At 53.3% G+C, this 21,098-nt stretch overlaps 1 protein-coding gene across 2 annotated transcripts; it reads left to right on the plus strand.

The window, feature by feature from the left end:
• The first annotated feature begins 1,684 nt into the window (after positions 1 to 1,684).
• On the plus strand, positions 1,685 to 20,618 carry Xylb (xylulokinase). 2 transcript variants are annotated; one of them, XM_042667327.1, is made up of 19 exons: positions 1,685 to 1,788; positions 3,087 to 3,169; positions 5,005 to 5,074; positions 5,423 to 5,503; positions 7,484 to 7,570; positions 8,017 to 8,145; positions 8,566 to 8,631; positions 10,556 to 10,628; positions 12,202 to 12,320; positions 13,417 to 13,498; positions 14,361 to 14,401; positions 14,829 to 14,944; positions 15,472 to 15,587; positions 15,911 to 15,984; positions 17,577 to 17,673; positions 18,070 to 18,128; positions 18,783 to 18,870; positions 19,585 to 19,679; positions 20,014 to 20,618. In XM_042667327.1, exons 1-19 carry the CDS (start codon positions 1,729 to 1,731, stop codon positions 20,083 to 20,085), a joined length of 1,608 nt encoding a protein of 535 aa, XP_042523261.1. In that variant the 5' UTR covers positions 1,685 to 1,728; the 3' UTR covers positions 20,086 to 20,618. The 2 variants fall into 2 exon arrangements, with proteins under 2 accessions (XP_042523261.1, XP_042523262.1); XM_042667328.1 differs by lacking the exon at positions 8,566 to 8,631.
• The last annotated feature ends 480 nt before the right edge of the window (positions 20,619 to 21,098 follow it).

The raw sequence follows: 21,098 nt of genomic DNA on the forward strand, positions 1-21,098 counted from the left end.
CTATCACCCTAGCTACTCAGGAGACTGAGACATAGAGGATCGCTGGTTCAAAGCCAGCCCAGGCAGGAAAAGTTCTTGAGACTCTTTTCTCCTATGAATCACGAGAAAACTGGAAGTGGAGCTATGGCTCATAGTGGTAGAACACCAGCCTTGAAAAAAATAAAGCTCAAAGACATCACCCAGCCCCTGAGTTTGAGCCTCATCACACACACACACACACACACACACACACACACACACACATACACACACACACACACACCCCTTAACCTCTGCCAAGTACTGGTGGTGGCATGTAGCTATAATCCTAGCTATTCAGGAGACTGAGATCTGGGGATTGAGGTTCAAAGCCAGCCTACACTGGGAAAAATCTGTGAGACTTTTACTGTCACTAAAGTACCAAAAGAACCAGAGCTGGAAATGTGGCTCAGTGATAGAGTGCTTGCCTAGCATGCATGAAGCCCTGGGTTCCATTCCTCAGTACCAAATATACGGAGAAAGCTAGAAGTGGTGTTGTGGCTCAAGTGGTAGAGCACCAGCTTTGAGCATAAGAAGTTCAGGGACAGTGCCCAGGCCCTGAGTACAAGCCCCAGGACTACCAACCTCCCCCCCCCCCAAAGAAAAAGGTACCAAAAGAAAAAAAGCCAGAAGTGGAGCTGTGGCTCAAATGGCCAGCACCCCCAGTCTCTCCCCCCCCCCCAAAAAAAAAACCCATCAGAGCCTTGGATTTTTCTGTGGGCTTCAATCTGTGATCCTCAGATCTCAGTCTCCTGACCAGCTAGGATGACAGGCGTGAGCCACCAGCGCCTGCTTACTCTCTCATTCTTGTAGTTACAATTTAATAGGGGTCTGGAGATTTGCCACGTGTGGTTTGCTCCTTAACTTTGAGTCGTGGTGGCGTGGAAATTTCTCTCGCCCTCTCTGTCTATCTCTCTTGCTGTCTGTCTGTGCCTCTCTCTCGTGCCTGCACTGGGACTTGAACCCTTGGGCGTCTCTCTCCTCCCTTGGCTTTCGCACTCAAGGCTGGTGCTCTACCACTTCAACCACACCTTTACTCCCAGCTCTCTGGCTGGGTGACAGGAGAGAACGATCTCTGGCAGCTTTCCTTCCCGGGCTGGCTTTGAACCCTGATGGATCCGCAGACCGCAGCCTCCTGAGTGGCTGGGCACAAGCAGAGCATCACACTGGCTAGATCTGGACCAGAGCCCAGCACCCCTAAACCCCAGGACACCCAAGAACGACCCCAGAGGTTTTCCCAGGACGAGGGCCACTGGAGAGGGAGGGAGGACCAGGCGAGGACAAGTTGGATTAAACCTGAAACGTGTGACGATCCAGGACCTGGATGTCCCGAGAGCTCAGAGCAAGCAGCAGAAAGAGGGGTGCATGCAGGAGTTAGGCGCCATCCCGGGCCCGGGCGCCGTCCTCCCTCGCCGAGCCCCTAGGTGGCGCCAGAGCTCCGGCCGGCCCGGGTCTTAGTCTGGCTGGGCGTGGCTAAGAGGCGTGGCCAAAAGCCACAGAATGGAAGGGGGCGTGGTCGACCCGCGGCGGACTCGGGCTGATTGGGCGTGGCGGTGAGGTGGGCCGGGCCAGTCCGTGGTGGACTCCGGCTGATTGGGCGTGACTGCGCGATGGGCGTGGCCAGGGGCGTGGCCCCGCTTCTCGCTAGGTGTCAGAGCGCGGCGACACTCCCGGACGGTCGGACCCGGGTGCGGGCGTTTCTCCCGGACGATGGCCGAGCACCCCGATCGCCGCCACTGCTGCCTGGGCTGGGACTTCAGCACACAGCAGGTAGGATGGGGTGGGGGATCGTGAGGGGAACCGGAGGGGGGTTGGCGGGGGACCCTGGCCACCTCCTCCGGGACGCCCGGCTGGCTGCACCGCGCCCGGGGCCGTGCAGTGCGCATGCGCCGACCTCCTGGAGAGAGGGGGGGCCCCCCTCTTCCTGGGGAGGCTGTCGCGGGGTGCCTGGCCTGGCGATGACCTGGGACTGCCCGGCCCTGGGGCCTAGCTCGACCCCACCCCACCCATGGACTTTTCCAGAAACTTCCCCTCCTCTCATGCCCCCTCCCCCCCCCATCCTGGGGACGGGGAAGGGTTCAAAAGTTGGGGGGAGCAGAGGAGGCCCTAGCCTGGGATCTCGGCATTGCTGGAAACTCTATTTTCCTTTCGTGGTGCCAGGCCTGGGGCTTGAACTCAGGGCCTGGGCTCCTGTCCCTGAATTGGTCTTTTATGTTATGTTATTTTTGTCATGCAAGCCCGGTGCTCCACCGCTTGAACCACAGCTCCAACTTCCCAGCTTTTATTTTATGGTATTTCGGGTGGTTCATTGGAGAGAAGCGTGCCAGTAGACTTTTCCTGCCTGGGCTGGGCTGGCTTGGCACCAGGATCCTGGCATCTCTCAGCCTCTCAAGTGGGGCTAGGAGGGTGGCTGGAGCCACCAGTGAGGCTGGGAATTATTATCCTTTTTCTTTCTTTTCATGTTTAGGTAAGTGGAATTGAAATGGACACAGTTGTGTGAATGGACTTTGCCTTTTCTGGTGACTGAGTTGGTTGGCATGGATTCTGGTTGGCACTGGAGCTGAGGTGAGGCTCAGTCTGGGCTGATTCCAGCTTCCATGGAGCAGGATGGGCTGATTCCAGCTTCCATGGAGCAGGATGGAAATTTACCTTCGAAAGCAACAGTTGTTCTTCTACTGGGCTCTTTGTGTGGTGTGTGTGTGTGTGTGTGTGTGTGTGTGTGTGTGCCAGTCCTGGGGCTTGAACTCAGGGCCTGGGTGCTGTCCCAGAGCTTCTTCTGCTCAAGGCTGATACTGTACCACTTTGAGCCATGTATGGCACCACTTCCAGTTTTCTGATGGTTCATGGGAGATCAGAGTCTCCTGGACTTTCTTGCCCCAGGGCTGGCTTTGATCCTGGATCCTCTAGATCTCAATCTCCTGAGTAGCTGGGATGACAGGTGTGGGCCACCGGTGCCCACTTAGCTTCAGCATCTTGAGATGAGATCTCTGTTACCATGGTAACAAAGATGCCCCGTAGATTTGAAGGGGAGCTATGGGCTGAACCCCATTTTGAAAAACATCTTCCAGGTGAAGGTTGTTGCGGTTGATACGAAGCTGGACATCATCTATGAAGACAGCGTGCATTTTGACAGAGACCTTCCAGAATTCGGGTATTTTTGTGTCTGGTGTCCTTGAAAACTTATTTGTGTGTATGGCTATGTCTGTGCTGGGGCTTGAACTCAGAGTCTTCAAACTCTCAATTTGTTTGTGCCCATGGCTTGCACTCTACCGCCTTAGCCACACCTCCAGTCCAACATTTTGCTAGTTAACTGGAGATAGAGACTTTTCTAGGAAGGTGGGCTTTGGACCACCATGCTCCTGATATTGTGTCCTGCCCCCCTTGCCCCCCCTTTCCCAGTCATAGGGCTTGAACTCAGAGCCTGGGCACTGTCCCTGAGCTCTTTCACTCAAGGCTGGCGCTCTACCACTTTGAGCCACAAACACCACGTCCGGCTTTCTGGTGGTTCATTGGAGATATGAGTCTCATGGGCTTTCCTGCCTGGGCTGGCTTTGAACTATGGTCCTCAGATCTCAGCCTCTTGAGTAGCTGGGATGACAGGCGTGAGCCACCGGCTCAGTGCCACAAACCTAGTTAGTTATAAAGGAAAACAGTTTGTCTTAGCCCACAGTTCTGGGCGAAGGTCAAAGATTGGCATCTGCTGTCAGCGTTCTTGCTTTGAGTCCTGAGCATTACGAAACACGAGGCAGTGATGTAGATCGCTTGCTTTCTTGCTTGCTTTCTTTTTTTTTTTTTTTTTTGTCAGTCATGGGGCTTGAACTCAGGGCCTGGGCTCTGTCCCTCAGCTCTTCTGCTCAAGGCAAGCGCTCTACCACTTGAGCCAAATCGCCACTTCCAGTTTTTTGATGGTTTATTGGAGATAAAAGTCTCACAGACTTTCCTGTCCTGGGCTGGCTTTGAACCTCAAACCTCTAGACCTCAGCCTCCTGAGTAGCTGGGGTGCTAGGCATGAGCCACCAGAGCCCAGCATTCTGATCATTTTTAGATAGGGCCTGGCTTTTGGGCTAGTTCAGCTTAGACTGAGATTGCCATATTTATGCTTCCCTCCAGAGATGAGTTTATAGGCATCTGCAGCCACAGCCAGCTTTTTCTGTTTGGTTGTTGTTTCCCACACTTTTTCCCTGGTCTATCCTAGAAGCCGCTGAGTCTCAGTCTCGCGCTTTTGAGTAGTTAGGATTAACACGCCTAACTAAGCCTCTGACACCCAGCACCTCATTTAATCTTAACCACTTCCTGTAGACCTCACTCAGATAGCTAAGATTTAAGTTTCTCCCCTTTTATGACCTCGGAACAGGGATGAAATTTGAGAATGAGTTCTTTTATTTTATTGTAAGGGTTATATATAGAGGCGTTACCGTTGCATAAGTAAAATAATGAGTACATTTCTCATCCAGTTCTTAACCTAGAAAGTCTGGATTTTTTTTCCTGGCTTTTCAGTGGGTGGGGAGAGGAGAAATACTTCCTCTTTTGTTTTTGTGCTGATATTGAGGATTTAACTCAGGGCCTGCGTGCTGTTCCTGAGCCTCTTTGTGCTCAAGGCGAGTGCTCGACTTGAGCCACAGCTCTACTTCTGGTTTTCCGGTGGTTCATTGGAGATTCGAGTCTCATGGCCTTTGAACCCTGATCCTCAGATCTCAGCCTCCTGCTTCACTGGGATGACAGGTGTGAGGCCCCCCACTGCTGCTTCCAAATCCGAAAGACTCTTCTCTCCAATGAAGAAAGCCAGAAGTGGAGGGAGGTGTGGCTCAAGTGGTAGAGTGCCAGCCTTGAATGAAGAAGCTGTGCGATTTTTTTTTCATGCCTTTCCTCTCTGTTCAGTCTCATCCATTACCTCACCTCAGGCCTAGAGGAAGGAGGCTGCGTGTGGGGGGATTTTCCAAGCCCAACCTGCCCTGGGCCTGCAGCCCATACTTGCTCTTCTTGCAGGACTCAAGGTGGTGTGCATCTGCACAAAGACAGGCTGACTGTCACCTCTCCTGTGCTGATGTGGGTAAAGGTACGCATGGTGATCTTCCTCCCCTCCCTCTCTCTCGGAGCAAGTCATGGGGCTTGAACTCAGGGCCTGGGCGCTGTCTCTGAGCTTCTTTTGCTCAAGGCTAGCGCTCTACCACTTGAGCCACAGCGCCACCACTTCTGGCTTGTTCTGTGTATGTGGTACTGAGACATCAAACCCAGGGCTTCATGCGTGCAAGGTGAGCACTTACCACTGAGCCACCTTCCCAGCCCACACCCAGAATCCTTTACGGCATGGTGGCCCCCAGCCTCCAAGTGGAGGCTAGCAGCTCTGTGGGGGGGGGGGGGGTTGGCTCAGCTCAGTCATGGCGGACTCTGTGTATCTCCCCAGGCGCTGGACATGGTCTTGGAGAAGATGAAGGCCTCGGGGTTTGACTTCTCTCAAGTTCTCGCTTTGTCTGGAGCTGGGCAGGTGTGTTAGCCCTTGCTCTCCCTGATTTGCGCTTAGGGATCGGCTGTCTGGGTGCAGTGTCTCTGCTGTCTCTCCCCTTAGCCCCACTGAGTTTGATTGGTCTCCACCTACAGATCCTCTAATGTGCAGGACAGGAGGGTCCGTCATTCCCTGGCCGTCAGTCCTGTGCTGGTCCAGCCCTTACTATGTGTCCTTTGAGTGAATGAATGAGTGAATGAATGGGGTGAGATTTAGCATATTTTCTTTGAGTGAATGAAGGAGAGTTTCAGTACGTGTCCTTTGAATGAATGAATGAGATGAAAGTTTCAGCACATGGTCTTTGGATGAATGGGATGAATGTAGGCACCTGTTCTTGGAGTGACTTGTGTGAGTCTTAGTATGTGGTCAATGAATGGGTGAGTGAGTTTCAGTACACATGAGTGAGTGTTTCAGTTCTTTAAATGAATAGATGAATGGGGGGGAATGCATTTAAATAAGATGAATGGATGGATGGATGGGTGGATGAAAGGGTGAATGGATGGGTGGGTGGGTGGATAGATGGGTGGGATGAATGGATGGATGGGTGGATGGATGGATGGATGGGGTAGATGGATGGATGGGTCGATGGATGGATGAATGGGTAGATGGATGGATGGGTGGAGGGATGGATGGATGGGGTAGATGGATGGATGGGTGGAGGGATGGATGGATGGGGTAGATGGGTGCATGGGTGGATGGATGGATGGAAGGGGTAGATGGATGGATGGGTGGATGTATGGATGGATGGATGGGTAGATGGATGGATGGGTGGATGGATGGATGGATGGGGTAGATGGGTGCATGGGTGGATGGATGGATGGATGGGGTAGATGGGTGCATGGGTGGATGGATGGATGGAAGGGGTAGATGGATGGATGGGTGAATGTATGGATGGATGGATGGGTAGATGGATGGATGGGTGGAGGGATGGATGGATGGGGTAGATGGGTGCATGGGTGGATGGATGGATGGAAGGGGTAGATGGATGGATGGGTGGATGTATGGATGGATGGATGGGTAGAGGCCTGGCTCTGTCTCCAACAGCAACATGGCAGGGTGGGTGGGTGGATAGATGGGTGGGATGAATGGATGGATGGGTGGATGGATGGATGGATGGGGTAGATGGATGGATGGGTCGATGGATGGATGGATGGGTAGATGGATGGATGGGTGGAGGGATGGATGGATGGGGTAGATGGGTGCATGGGTGGATGGATGGATGGAAGGGGTAGATGGATGGATGGGTGGATGTATGGATGGATGGATGGGTAGATGGATGGATGGGTGGATGGATGGATGGATGGGGTAGATGGGTGCATGGGTGGATGGGTGGATGGATAGGTGGGTGGGTAGATAGATGGAGGGGTGGGTAGGTAGATGGAGGGGTGGATGGAGGGATGAGTGAATTAAGAGGATGGATGCATTTCACAAGCAATTTGTTTAAATACAGCTTTACAAAAGGCACCAAGAAACAGACCAGTGATTTTCTCTTGGAATCGTATTACAAGTTTTTGGGGTGACAGGGTAGAGCCCTTCCCCATTTGATAGAAATAAGCATGGAAGCCAAACACTGGTGGCTCACGCCTGTCATACCAGCTACTTGGGAGATGAGATCTGGAGGATCTCAGTTCCAAGCTAACCTGGGGCAGGAAAGCCCGGAAGACTCTGATCTCCAAGGGACCACCAGAAAACTGGAAGTGGCGCCATATATATGACTCAAAGTGGTACAGCACTAGCCTTGAGTGAAAGAGCTCAGGGTCAGTGCCCAGGCCCTCAGTTCAAGCCCCAGGACTGGCACCAAAAAAGAAAGGAACACTGAGTTTCATAAAGCTGACAATTGCAGAGGCCTAAGAGAGGTAGTGGAGGTGGAGCCCAGGTGTTCAGTGTGTGGTCTGGGGGTCCTGAGGGTCTTTCTGTGTCCCGAGGGACCGCACACCACAGGCCTGGCTCTGTCTCCAACAGCAACATGGCAGCGTGTACTGGAAGGCGGGGGCCAGCCTGGCACTGAGGGATTTGTCACCAGACCGTTCCTTATACCAACAGCTACAGGTGACTTCGGTTTTTGTTTTTCTGTTCCTTCCGTTTCCTGGAGTTCATTTTGATCAACATTATTTTCTATGATCAGGGCAGGTGACTAGTATTGGCGAGTCTGAGGATCTTGGACAGAAAGAACAGAAGGGGAGGAGGCTGGGCGCTGGTGGCTCACATCTGTCATCCTAGCTACTCAGGAGGCTGAGAGCTGAGGATCCGGGTTTGAGGCCAGCCTTGGGACCAAGGTCCAGGAGACTCTTTATCTCCAGTGAATCCCCAGAAAAGCCCCAAGTGGAGCTGTGGCTCAAGTGGAAGAGCACCACACACACACACACACACACACACACACACACACACACAAACACACACACACAATAGAAGGTGGTAGGAAGAGACACCTCATGCTCTCAGGGCCAGTGGCGTGGCCCAGTATCTGACACTGTGCTACTGTCCCTTCCTGGCAGATCTGTTTCTCCATCCCTGACTGCCCGGTATGGATGGACTCCAGCAGCACTGCCCAATGCCACCAACTGGAGGCTGCTGTGGGAGGGGCCCAGGTGCTCAGCCAACTCACCGGCTCCCGGGCCTATGAGGTAACAGGGCCGACCCATCCCTTATCCCCTAAGTGTCTTCTTTAGTTGTCTGTTTCTTTTGTGCCAGGCCTGGGGCTTGAACTCCGGGCCCTGGGTGCTGTCCCTGAGCTGCTTCTGCTCCAGGCTGGCACTCCACCGCTTTGAGCCACACATCTATGGCGCCACTTCCGGTTTTCTGGTGGTTCATTGGAGAGAAGAGTCTCATGGACTTTCCTACCCGGGGCTGGCCTCGAACCGCGATCCTCCAGAGCTCAGCCTCCTCTTGAGTAGCTAGGGTGACAGGCATGATATTAACTAATGGCTGTGGATATCTAGATCTAGATCTAGATCTAGATATCATTAAACTCTTCACTGTGTGGATCTCACAGTTCGTTCTGAATCTGGGTCCCCCTCCCTGAGAATGCACGCTCTCTCTCCCAGCGTTTTACAGGGAACCAAATTGCGAAGGTTTACCAGGAAAACCCTGAGGCCTACTCCCAAACAGAGGTGGGTGCACTCTTCCCATTGCTTAGAATACTCCCAGCGTGAGCACGTCATGAAGACATCACGGGATACCGGGGGTTCATGCCTTCAATGAATGAATATTAAACATGGGGCTGGGAAGGTGGCTCAGTGGTCGAGTGCTCGCCTAGCGTGCATGATGCCCTGGGTTCCATTCCTCAGTCCCACATACACAGAAAAAAACAGAAGTGGCACTGTGGCTCAAGTGGTAGAGCGCCAGCCTTGAGCAAAAGAAGCTCAGGGATAGCGCCCAGGCCCTGAGTTCAAGCCCCACCTCTGGCATACACACACAAAACTGATATATACAGGCGTGGTGAGTTTGCCCGGGTTCCATCCGTAGGGAAAGAAGGGAGGGAGGGAGGGAGGGAGGGAAGAAAGAAGGGAGGGAAAGAGATAAATATTTGGTGTATAATGATGTTTCCATTAATGATGGTGGGTCCATAGTTGGTTATTTTGGTTTTTTGTTTTTGGTGCCAGTACTGGGGCTTGAACTCAGGACCTGGACGCTGTCCTTTAGCTTTTTCCCTCAAAGCTGGAATGCTTGAACCACAGCTGCCTGCACCTCTGGCTCTTGGAGATGAGTCTCAGCTCCCTCCTCCCCCAGGCTGGCTTCAAACTCTAATCCTCCAGATCTCGGCCTCCTGAGTAGCCAGGATAATGGACATGAGCCACTGGCGCTCCTACTAGTCCCATAGAAAGATAGTAGAATCACACTCACCCAGAGTCCTTGTGAGAGTTCTCACGGCACAGGCAACTACTCATTATATTCAGCAGGAGCTGCTGTGCCTGGACACCTGTCCTCCTAGCGACTCAGGAGGCTGAGATCTTGAGGATCGAGGTTCAAGGCCAGCCTGGGCATGGAAAAAAAAATTTCCATGAGCCTCTTTATCTCCAATGAGCTACCAAAAAAGCCAGATATAGAGGTGTGGTTCAAGTGGTAGAGTTGCCAACCTAGAGCCAAAAAAAAAAAAAAAAAAAAAGCCAAGGACGGGCTGGAGGCCATGAGTTCAAGTCTTGGTGCCAGCATGATTCGTGACGTGTGTGTGTGTGTGTGTGTGTGTGTGTGTGTGTGCTTGGTTATGCTGGGGGGATGGATGGACGGACAGATGGATGGATGGGTGGGTGGATGAGTGTGTGTGTGTGTGTGTGTGTGTGTGTGTGCATGGTTATGCTGGATGGATGGATGGGTGGGTGGATGAGTGTGTGTGTGTGTGTGTGTGTGTGCATGGTTATGCTGGATGGATGGATGGGTGGGTGGATGAGTGTGTGTGTGTGTGTGTGTGCATGGTTATGCTGGGGGGATGGATGGATGGACGGACAGATGGATGGATGGGTGGGTGGATGAGTGGATAGATGGATGGATGGGTGGATAGATAGATGGGTGGATAGATAGATGGGTGGATGGATGGATGGGTGGGTGGATGGAAGGCTGGCTGGCTGGATGGGTGGATGATGGATGGGTGGATGGATAGATAGATGAGTGGATGGATGGGTGGGTGGATGGATGGATAGATGGGTGGATGGATGGATGGATGGATGGGTGGATGGATGGGTGGGTGGGTGGATGGATGGATGGATGGATGGATGGGTGGGTAGGTGGATGGATGGATGGATGGATGGATGGGTGGGTGGGTGGATGGATAGATGGGTGGATGGATGGATGGATGGATGGATGGATGGGTGGATGGATAGATAGATGAGTGGATGGATGGGTGGGTGGATGGAAGGGTGGATGGATGGATAGATGGGTGGATGATGGATGGATGGATGGGTGGGTAGATGGATAGATGGGTGGATGGATGGATGGATGGATGGATAGATGAGTGGATGGGTGGATGGATGGATGGATGGGTGGATGGATGGACCGATGAAGAGTGTCACGGCCTCTCTCCTTGTGGCTTTTCCATAGAGGATTTCTCTGGTCAGCAGCTTTGCTGCTTCCCTGTTCCTGGGCTCCTACTCCCCCATTGACTACAGTGATGGTGAGCCTTCCGGAGCGGGGCTTGGGATGAGCTGAGCTGAGTGGGGCGGGGCTTGGGGAATAGGCTGGGTGGGAGGGAGCTGAGGGGCTGAGCGGGGATTGGGCTGGATGGAACAGAGGGGTGGGGCTTGGGAACGGGTGGAACTCGGGATGGGTGGAGCTGGTGGGGACGGGGCTTGGTGGGGTTGGGCGGGGCTTGGTAGGGGCGGAGCTGGGAGAGGTTTGGTAGGGGCAGACTTCATTGCGACTGGGCGGGGCTTGGCAGAGGCGGGGCTGAGTGGGACTGGGCGGGGCTTGGCAGGGGCGGAGCTGAGTGGGACTGGGCGGGGCTTGGCAGAGGCAGAGCTGAGTGGGACTGGGCGGGGCTTGGCAGGGGCGGGGCTGAGTGGGGCTGGGCTTGGTAGGGGCGGGGCTGAGTGGGACTGGGTGGGGCTTTGGAAGGGGCGGGGCTGAGTGGAACTGGGCGGGGCTTGGAAGGGGCGGGGCTGAGTGGGACTGGGTGGGGCTTGGGAGGGGCGGGGCTGAGTGGGACTGGGTGGTGCTTTGGAAGGGGTGGGACTGGGTGGGGCTTGGGACAGGTGGAGCTGAGTGGGACTGGGCGGGGCTTGGAAGGGGCGGGGCTGAGTGGGGCTGGGCGGGGCTTGGGCTGCAGGCAGGTTGTCAGGCTGGCCACGTGGCCACCCAGTGTGCCTCAACTGGACTCTGGTTTCCAGCCAGTCTTGAGGATTTCAGTCTTTGTTGGAAAGAGATGATACTGAGCCCGCCGTGGCGGGTCACGCCTGTCACCTCAGTTACTCAGGAGGCTGAGATCGGAGGATCGCAGTTCAAAGCCAGCCTGGGCAGGAGAGACCGTGAGACTCCTATCTCCAATGAACCACCAGAAAACCTGAAGTGGCGCTGTGGCTCAAGTGGTAGAGCACTAGCCTGGAGCTGAGGAGCTGAGGGACAGCGCCCAGGCCCTGAGTTCAAGCCCCACAGCTGATACTAATTACCTTCCTCGCGGTAGGGGTGCTGGGACTGGGGCTTCACATGGCTCCTGCGCTCCCTTTCCTGCTCAGGACGGATGCTGTGCCGCTTCCCGGGCTTTTTGTGGGTTCACTGGCGAGAAGGGTCTCCCCTGCTCTCCTGCCCCGGTAGGGCTTTGAACCGCCATCCTCCGGATCCCAGCCTCCTGGGTAGCTAAGTGTAGGATGGTGAGCCACCAGTGTCTGATTTCTATTTTTGCCATTTACTTTTGTTGCTGTTGTTTGTCTGGCGTTACTGGGGCTTGAACCTGGGGTCTTGCGCTTGCTCGGTCAGGTGTCACTCCAGGAAAATCCTCCTCCTGTTACCTACACCCTGGATGTCAGCCCTCCTGTCCTCAGGCTTCCGGAAGTCTGGGGTGACCGGCGGGACCCACTACACTCTTGTTCATTAAGATAGGGTCTCACTCACTTTTCTTTTTTTTTTAAAATCCATGTTGGGCCTAAAACTAGGATCCTCCTGTCTCTCCCTCCCGGACGGCTACAGTGGATGACAGGCTGAGCTACCCTACCCAGCCTGGTTTTCATTTTCCATTTCTTTTCCTTCCTCAGGTTCTGGAATGAATTTGTTGCAGATCCAGGACAAAGTCTGGTCCCAGGCCTGCCTTCTCGCCTGCGCCCCAAATTTAGAGGAAAAGCTGGGTCCACCTGCCCTGCCCTGCTCAGTCCTGGTAGGATCCCTCCCTCCCTCTGTCTCCTTCCTTCCCTCCCTTCCTTCCTTCCTTCCTTCCTTCCTTCCTTCCTTCCTTCCTTCCTTCCTTCCTTCCTTCCTTCCTTCCTTCCTTCCCTCCTTCCCTTTCTTCCCTCCCTCCCTTTCTTCCCTCCCTCCCTCTCCTCCCTTCCTATCTTCCTTCCTTCCTTCCTTCCTTCCCTCCCTCCCTCCCTTCCTTTCCTCTTTTCCTTTTCTTTGCCTATACTAGGGTTTCAAATCAGTGCCTCATACCTTTTTGTTTTTGTTGGTCATGGGGCTTGAACTCTGGGCCTGGGCACTGTCCCTCAGCTCTTCAGCTCAAGGTAAGCACTCTATCACTTGAGCTCACAGCTCCACTTCCAGTTTTTGTTGGTTAATTGGAAAGATTAGAGTTTCCTGGACTTTCCTGTCAGGGCTGGCTTTGAACTGCAATCCTCAGATCTCAGCCTCCTGAGTAGCGGGGATGACAGGTATGAGATACCGGCGTCTGATGTTGCTAAATTCCCTTCAGTGCCGTATCCAGAATTTCAAGCTCTCCTAGGTTGGTTCAAGTTGGAGCCTGTTTCATTCTAGGTGTTCTGCATCTCAAAGTCAAATGGATTTCAAGATGATATCCTGGAGCCGGGCGCCTGGCATCCCAGCTCCTCAGGAGGCTCAGATCTGGAGGATCACAGTTCAAAGCCAGCCCGGACAGTAAAGTCCATGAGACTCTTCTCTCCAATGAACCACAAGAAAACGGGAAGTGGCGTCATGTATGGCTCAAAAGTGGTAGAGCACCAGCCTTGAGCAAAAGAAGCTCAGGGATAGAGCCCAGGCTCTGAGTTCAAATCCCAGTACCGGTGCAAAAAATGAGATGAAATAATAAGATTAAAAAGATCAAGCCAAGGTGACTTCATGCTTATGGTTGTGTAGAGCTCTTCTGGAATGGCAGAGGGGAGGGAACCCCCAAGTCTGGCTTGCAAGGGACAGGTGCGCCGAAATCCTTAGTTTCAGTCTTCTGAAATATTCCAGTAGCTTGAGGTTATGTGTGCGTGTAGCAGGCTAGAGTTACCCACGCAATTGCTCTCCACCTGCAGGGAAACATTTCTTCCTACTATGTCCAACGCTATGGATTTTCCCCGGAATGCCCAGTGGTGGCCTTCACTGGGGACAACCCCGGTGAGTATGGGCAGGAAAAGGGGGGGGGAATAGGGGAAGGGGGGCGCACCAGGGTGAGCACCAGAGTCGGTGGGAGGGGCTTCAGCCCCTCCCAATGAGGCCAGTCCAGCATCTTGCATTGTTTCTTTTACTTGCTCTCTCTCTCTCTCTCTCTCTCTCTCTCTCTCTTTCTGTCTCTTTGTCTCTCTGTCTCTCTCTGTTTTTCTTTTGCCAATCTCCTGGGGCTTCACCTCAGGGCCTGGGCGCTGTCCCTGGGTTTCTAAGGCTGGCACTCTGCCACTTTGGGTCATCTATGGTGCCCCTTCCGTTTTTGAGTGGTTTATTGGAGACAAGAGTGTCACGGACTTTCCTGCCCGGGCTGGCTTTGAACCACGATCCTCAGATCTCAGCCTCCTGAGTCACTGGGATGATGATCGGCCTGAGCCACCGGCGCCCAGGTGCCATGAGCACTCTTGTTTTTGTCTTCTTGATTCTCTGGACTTGCTGAACAGTGAGTCCACGGGGCTCACGTCTGTCAGCCTAGTGACTCAGGAGGCTGAGATCTGGAGGATCGCTACTCCAAGCCAGCCTGGGCAGGAAAGTCCGTGAGATTCTCACTTGAGCCACCAGAAAACTGGAAGTGGCGCCATATAAATGGCTCAAAGGGACAGTGCCCAGGCCCCGAGTTCAAGCTCCAGGACTGGCACCAAAGTTAAGTCAACAGACAAATATACATAACCCCCAGGCTGTACTTGGATTTGTGTAAATTCTCTTAGATCACCTGAACCCATGCTGGCCCTTCTCCCTGAGGGGTGGATGGGAGGGGGGGGGACACACTGGTTCCCAAGGCTTCAGGTAACCAAAGACTCCCAACTTTTCTCAGCTTCACTGGCGGGCATGAGGCTGGAGGAAGGCGACATCGCGGTAAGCTGACTTCTCCATCTCCATGCTTGCTTTTTTAAAAATCTGTTGTAGGGCTTGAACTCAGGGCCTGGGCGCTGTCCCTGAACATTTGTGCTCAAGGCCGGCGCTCTACCACGTTGAGCCATATACATGGCACCACTTCCGGTTTTCTGGTGGTTCATGGGAGGTCAGAGTCTCACAGACTTTCCTGTCTTGGGTTCGAATTGTGATCCTCCAGATTTCAGCCTCCTGAGTAGCTGGGATGATAGGTGGGAGCCTCCTGCGCCTGGTGGGTGTGGTTCTTTCTAGCGGGGAGTTGATTCCTGGATCCTCTCGTGGGGAAATGGTCCCCAGAACGTGGACAGATGGAGCAGGCGTGGTGGGTCAAGACCCACGGTGTGTGTTCAGCCAGCCCCTGGTCCCTCACCCCACCCCGCCTTCTCTGTAGGTCAGCCTGGGGACCAGCGACACACTCTTCCTGTGGCTCCAGGAACCCACACCTGCCCTGGAAGGCCACATTTTCTGTAATCCAGTTGACCCTCGGCATTACATGGCGCTTTTGTGGTAAGCTGGGGTGTGGGGTCCCGTTGATTTCCCTGCCTGAGTGTGGGATGCAGGTGCAGGCTGCTCTGGGACCATTTTTGTTTGTATTTTTATTTTTGTCAGTCCTGGGGGCTTGAACTCAGGGCCTGGGCGCAGTCCCTGAGCTGCTTTTTGTGCAAGGTTAACAACCACTTGGAGCCATATATATATGGCGCCACTTCCGGTTTTCTGGTGGTTCGTCTGTGAGAGTCTCACAGATTTACCTGCCTGGGCCTGGCCTCAAACTGTGATCCTCCAGATCTCAGCCTCCCGAGTAGCTGGGATGACAGGCTTGAGCCATTGATGCCCGGCTGATTACTGCATTTTAGGCTGGACCTGAGAAAGACTTGTTGTACCCACAACCTGGGGACCTGGGTAACCCACGGATCCAGGCTGGGGTTGTAGCTCAGTGGCAGAGCACTTGGCTAGCCTACATGTGGTCATAGGTTCAATCCTCAGCGCCGCTGTCGCCGTACCTCTGGTCTTCAGCATTCGCTTCCCTTTTACAGTTTTAAAAATGGCTCCCTGATGAGAGAGAAAATTCGAGATGAGTCAGCTTCCGGCTCCTGGAGTGAGTTCTCCAAGGCCCTGCAGTCCACAGAGATGGGAAATGGAGGAAACCTGGGTAGGGGCTTTACTTCTTTATTTGGTTATTAAGTGTGTGTGTGTGTGTGTGTGTGTGTGTCCTGGGATTGAACACAGGGCCTGGGCGCTGTCCCTGAGCTCTTTTGCTCAAGGCTAGCACTCTACCACTTTAAGCCATATATGGCACCACTTCCGGTTTTCTGGTGGTTCATGGGAGATGAGAGTCTCACATACTTTCCTGCCAGGGGCTGGCTTTAAACCGGGATCCTCCGGATCTCCACCTCCTGAGTCACTGGATGACAAACGTGAGCCATTGGTGCGCCCGGCTCCTGACAGCCAATCTCTTTTTGATTTTTGTTTCAGGTTTTTATTTTGACGTAATGGAAATCACCCCTGAAATGTCTGGGCGTCACAGATTTAATGCAGAAAACCAAGAGGTAGGAACTGTCTTGATATGGAGCTATATTAATCATGCGCTGAGCATTGATCTTAGCAGTCGTGAAACCAAATCAATCACCTTTGTTGTTGTTATTGTTGTCATGGTATTGGGGCCTATATGTTCATTTAGGGTTTGTTTGCTCAAGGCTGGTGCTCCACTACTTGAGCCACAGCTCCAACTTCTAGGTTTTTTTTGGCAGTTCATTGGAGTCTCATGGAGTTTCCTGCCTGGGCTGGCTTTGAACACTCTATCCTCTAGATCTCAGCCTCCTGAATAGCTAGGATGACAGGTGTGAGCCACTAGAGCTGGACTTGAGGCTCAAATTGTGTTCTCCTTTCTTCCTTCCTTCCTTCCTTCCCTCCTTCCTTCCTTCTTTCTTTTTTGCTAGTTGTGGGACTTGAACTCAGGGTCTGGGCATTGCCCCTGAGCTTGTTTGTGCTAAAGGCTGGCGCTCTACCCCTTTGAGCCGTATATATGGTGCCACTTCCGGTTGTCTAGTGGTTCATCGGACAGAAGAGTCTCACAGACTTTCGCTGCCTGGGCTGGCCTCGAACCATGATCCTCAGATCTCAGTCTCCCGAGTAGCTGGGATGACAGGTGTGAGCCATTGATGCCTGGCTGGGTCGTGTTTGAGGGGAGCAGGTACAGCTCTACTGTGTTTGCACACACCAACCCTCGGGCTGTCAGGAAAGATGTATTCTCCAGTGGGTCATTCGTTCATCCGTTCCCTCATTCATTCATTCATTCTTCAATGCACATTTGTTCACTCTCTGACCCATCCACTACCCCATCGTTTGCTCCTTCATGCACATTCATTCACTGCTTGTGTATGGGTCACTGGTGCCAGGTCCTAGCAGATCCAAGGAGAGTGGGTTCTTTTGGGGGGTCTGTGGAGCCCCGATCTGGAAGATGGACGGAAATCCGGCTGAGTGGGCACACACAGGACACACGCACCGTGTGGGGTGGGAGGGAAGGGTGGGTGAGTCTGGGGCTGGACTGGGCAGCGTGATTTCTGTGAGGAGCGTTCGGTTGATGTCTGCAAGATGCCCGGCTTATCTAGAAGATGGACACAGCGTGGAGACCAGCAGTGAATGAAACTTGGAGCACAGGGCAGAGGAGAGAGGAGCCAGTGCAGTCCTTGGTCTGGGGTGCTGGGGGTGTCGGCCCAACCTGGGGATAGCATATTAGCATGGGCATGCAAGCAGTGTGGATTCCTGGAACAAACACGTGGCTCTTATTTACCTAGTAAAAAGAATAAGGAGCCAGGCACCAGTAGCTCACACACCTGACCTCATCCCAGCTACTCAGGAGGCTGAGATCCAGAGGATCATGATTTGAAACCAGCCCAGGACAGGAAAGGTCATGAGACTCTCATCTCCAATAAACCACCAGAAAACCGGAAGTGGCGCCATAGACGGCTCAAGTGGTAGAGCACCAGCCTTGAGCCAAAGAAGCTCAGGGACAGCGCCCAGGTCCTGAGTTCAAGCCCCAGTACTAGCGCACGCTTGCGCACACGTGCACGCACACACACACATATCACAGGAATACACACTCAGATGCCCCTCACGGACCCCCGTGTCTGGGCACTAGGTGGCAGCGTTCCCTGGGGATGTGGAAATCCGGGCCCTCATCGAAGGACAGTTCATGGCCAAGCGGATTCATGCGGAGAGTCTGGGCTACCGAGTCAGTGAGTGTACTGGATGTGTTTTGGGGTGCGGGGAGTCCTGGGGCTGAGATTGTGACTGGAGGGAGACGGAGCCCTGGCCCAGGGCAGGGGAGGGGTGTGAAACTGAGTTGCACAGGGGACTTGAACTCGGGGCCTGGGCGCTGTCTCTGAACTCCTTTTTGCTCAAGGCTGGTGTTCTACCACTTGGAGCCGTCTATGGCGCCACTTCTGGTTTTCTGGTGGTTCCTTGGAGATCAGAGTCTCACGGACTTTCCTGCCCCGGGCTGGCTTTGAACTATGATCCTCCAGATCTCAGCCTCCTGAGTGGCTGGGATGAGAGGCTTAGCCACCGGTGCCCAGTTTCATTTGTTTTTGTTCTGTGTATTTTTCTTCTTTGCTTGTCTGTTTTTCTCGTAGTGCCTAAGACAAAGATTTTGGCCACAGGAGGGGCATCGCACAACACAGACATTTTACAGGTAGGAACTGGAAGTTGCCTCACAACGAGACAGTATGTGAATCTGTTAAGTCTAAGAATCAGAAACTTTTTTCTTTTTTGTCAGTTGTGGGACTTGAACTCAGGGCCTGGGCGCTGTCCCTGGGCTCTTTGGCTCAAGGATGGCGCTCTACCACTTTGAGCCATATATAGGTTGCCACTTCTGGTTTTCTGGTGGTTCATTGGAGATCAGAGTCTCATGGACTTCCCTGCCCTGGGCTGGCCTCGAACTGTGATCCTCCAGATCTCAGCCTCCTGAGCAGCTGGGATGACAGGCAAGGGTCCCTGGTGCCCGGCTGCCCACTCTGTTTTCTTCTGGCTCCCACTGAAAAGAGTCTGTCTCACATCCAGGTGATTTCTGAGTTCTGGTGTGGGTATGCAAAGTAACCCGGTGGCTCACGCCTGTCATCCCATCTACTCAGGAGGCTGAGATCTAGAGGATCACGGTTCAAAGCCAGCCCGGCAGGAAAATCCTAGAGACTGTCCTTTCCAATGAACCACCAGAAAACCGGAAGTGGCACCGTGGCTCAAGTGGTAGAGTGCCAGCCTTGAGCAAAAGCAGCTCAGGGACAGCACCCAGGCCCTGAGTTCAAGTCCCGGCCCTGGCATTAAAGAAAAACCCCTGTGTCCTTCCCAGGTGCTGGCCGATGTGTTTGGTGCCTCAGTTTACATCACAGACACTGCCAACTCGGCCTGCGTGGGCTCGGCCTACCGGGCTTTTCACGGTAAGTCCACAGTGGGGGCTTGGTGCTTTCTCCCAGATCCTCTGAGCTCAGCCTCCTGAGCAGCGACCGGGACTACAGATGTGAGCCACAGCACTGGCACACAGCCAGAGGCTATGCTGTTATTTCCAGCAAGGAGAGACAAAAGGAAGTGGGGTTAGCTAGCCAGGACCCGGGACAGCTCCCTCCTCTGAGCGGCGGCAGACAGAGCCCCAGAATTGATGCAGGGGAGCCCCATCAAGGCATGCTCCCCAGAAAGAAACACAGGCCCCTCAAGGGTGTCCTCACTTTGCTTGGACTACTTTGCCAGGCCACCTGCCTGCCAGGGAGCCCCTAATTGGCAGTCTGTCTCAAAGTGCTTTCTCACAGCTCCATAATGATTCTATTCTTTGCTTGTCTCCCCTTAACTACTATTTAAATTTAATTTCTTCTTTCAATACATTAAAAAAAAAAAATCGTCATAGCCAGCCACCTAGCTTTTCGGGAGGCTGAGATCTGAGGATCGTGGTTCGAGGCCACCTTGGGGCAGGAAAAGTCTGTGAGACTCTGATCTCCAAGAAACCACCAGAAAACAGGAGAAGTGGCACCATACATATAGCTCCAAGTGGTGGAGAGCCAGCCTTGAGCAAAAAAAGAGCCCAGGGACAGCACCCAGGCCCTGGGTTCAAGCCCCACGTCCTGTACACACACAGACACAAAATGTCCTTTCTCTCCTAGGCCTTGCAGGTGGTGTACACATGCCTTTTTCAGAAGTTGTGAAGTCAGCTCCAAAGGCCAGGCTGGCTGCCACCCCAGACCCAGGAGCCGCACAGGTGGGAAAGCTGTAGGTTTTGTTCTAGCATTCAGATTATGAATGCCAGCCAGTCTTTTCACCCACGAAACATCGGTTTTCTTCCTTTGCCTCCACTCTTGTACTCCAATGAACCACCAGAAAACCAGAACTGGTGTCATGGCTCAAGTGGTAGAGCACCAGCCTTAAGCACCAAAGCCCAGGGACGGTGCCCAGGCCCTGAGTTCAAGCCCCAGGCCTGGCAGTTAAAAACAAAACACCAATAGCAACCACACATTTCAAGAGGTCGCCAGAAATTCTTACGAATTTCCCCTCACCTCTTCCCACCTCTAAATGAGTGCTTTCTGTCTCTCCAGGTATATCAGGCCCTCCTTCCTCGGTATGCCAAACTTGAACAGAGAATCTTGACCCAGAAGCAGAGTCTCTGAGATAAATTCTGCAGGGTCCAGCCACCTCACCCTCCCATCCAATTGTCCTGAGCCCGTTGCTACGTGGACTCAGTCTCGGGAGGAATCCTTTCCTTTGCTGTGTTTTCCCTGCCATGCAAGGTTAACCAGACAAAGGTCTGGGTCTTGATCAAGATTGGGACTTTGCCCCGGTGGCTCACGCCTGTCAGCAAATCAGGAGGTTGAGATCTGGAGGAGCACAGTTCTAAGCCAATCAGGACAGGAACGGCTGCAAAGAACTCTTTTTCTCTCTGCAATGGACCACCAAAGAGCTGAAAGTGGGGGTTGTGGTTCAAGTAGCAGGGCGCCACTCTTGCCGGAGAGGAAGACAGCCTGAACGGGTTCTTGGAAGCTTGGTGGGGGAAAGGGGAAAGGAAAAGCAAGGAGTAAATGACATTAATAATCAGAATGCAACAGCTAAATCCAGGAGTCAGGAGAAAGTTGGGCACCAGTGGCTCATACCTGGCATCCTAGCTACTCAGGAGGCTGAGATCTGAGGATCATGGTTCAAAACCAGCCTGGGCAGGAAAGTCTGTGATACTCTTATCTCCAATGAACCACCAAAAACACCAGAAGTGGTGCTGTGGCTCAAGTGGTAGAGAGCTCACCTTGAGCAGAAAAGCTCATGGTCAGCGTCTTGGCCCTGAGTTCAAGCCCCATGATGGACCAAAAAATAAAAGGACTCAAATTTCTGAACAGCCAGACGTTGTTGGCTCACACCTATAATCCTAGGTAACCAGGAGGCTGAGATCTGAACACCCACAGGTCACAGCAGAAAAATGTCTGTGAGACTCTTACCTCCAATGAACCAAAAGCCACATAGAGCCGTGTCTCAAGTAGTAGAGCACCAGCTTTGAGGCTCAAAGCTAAGTGACAGTGCCCAGGCTGTGGGTTCAAGCCCCAGCACTAACACACACACACACACACACACACACACACACACACAATAGAGTTGAGCCATAGTGGCTCACACCAGTACACATAGCTACTCAGGA

This window comes from Dipodomys spectabilis, unplaced genomic scaffold (assembly GCF_019054845.1).
Source record: "Dipodomys spectabilis isolate Male_0828 unplaced genomic scaffold, ASM1905484v1 ptg000388l, whole genome shotgun sequence".
Taxonomy (NCBI): domain Eukaryota; kingdom Metazoa; phylum Chordata; class Mammalia; order Rodentia; family Heteromyidae; genus Dipodomys; species Dipodomys spectabilis.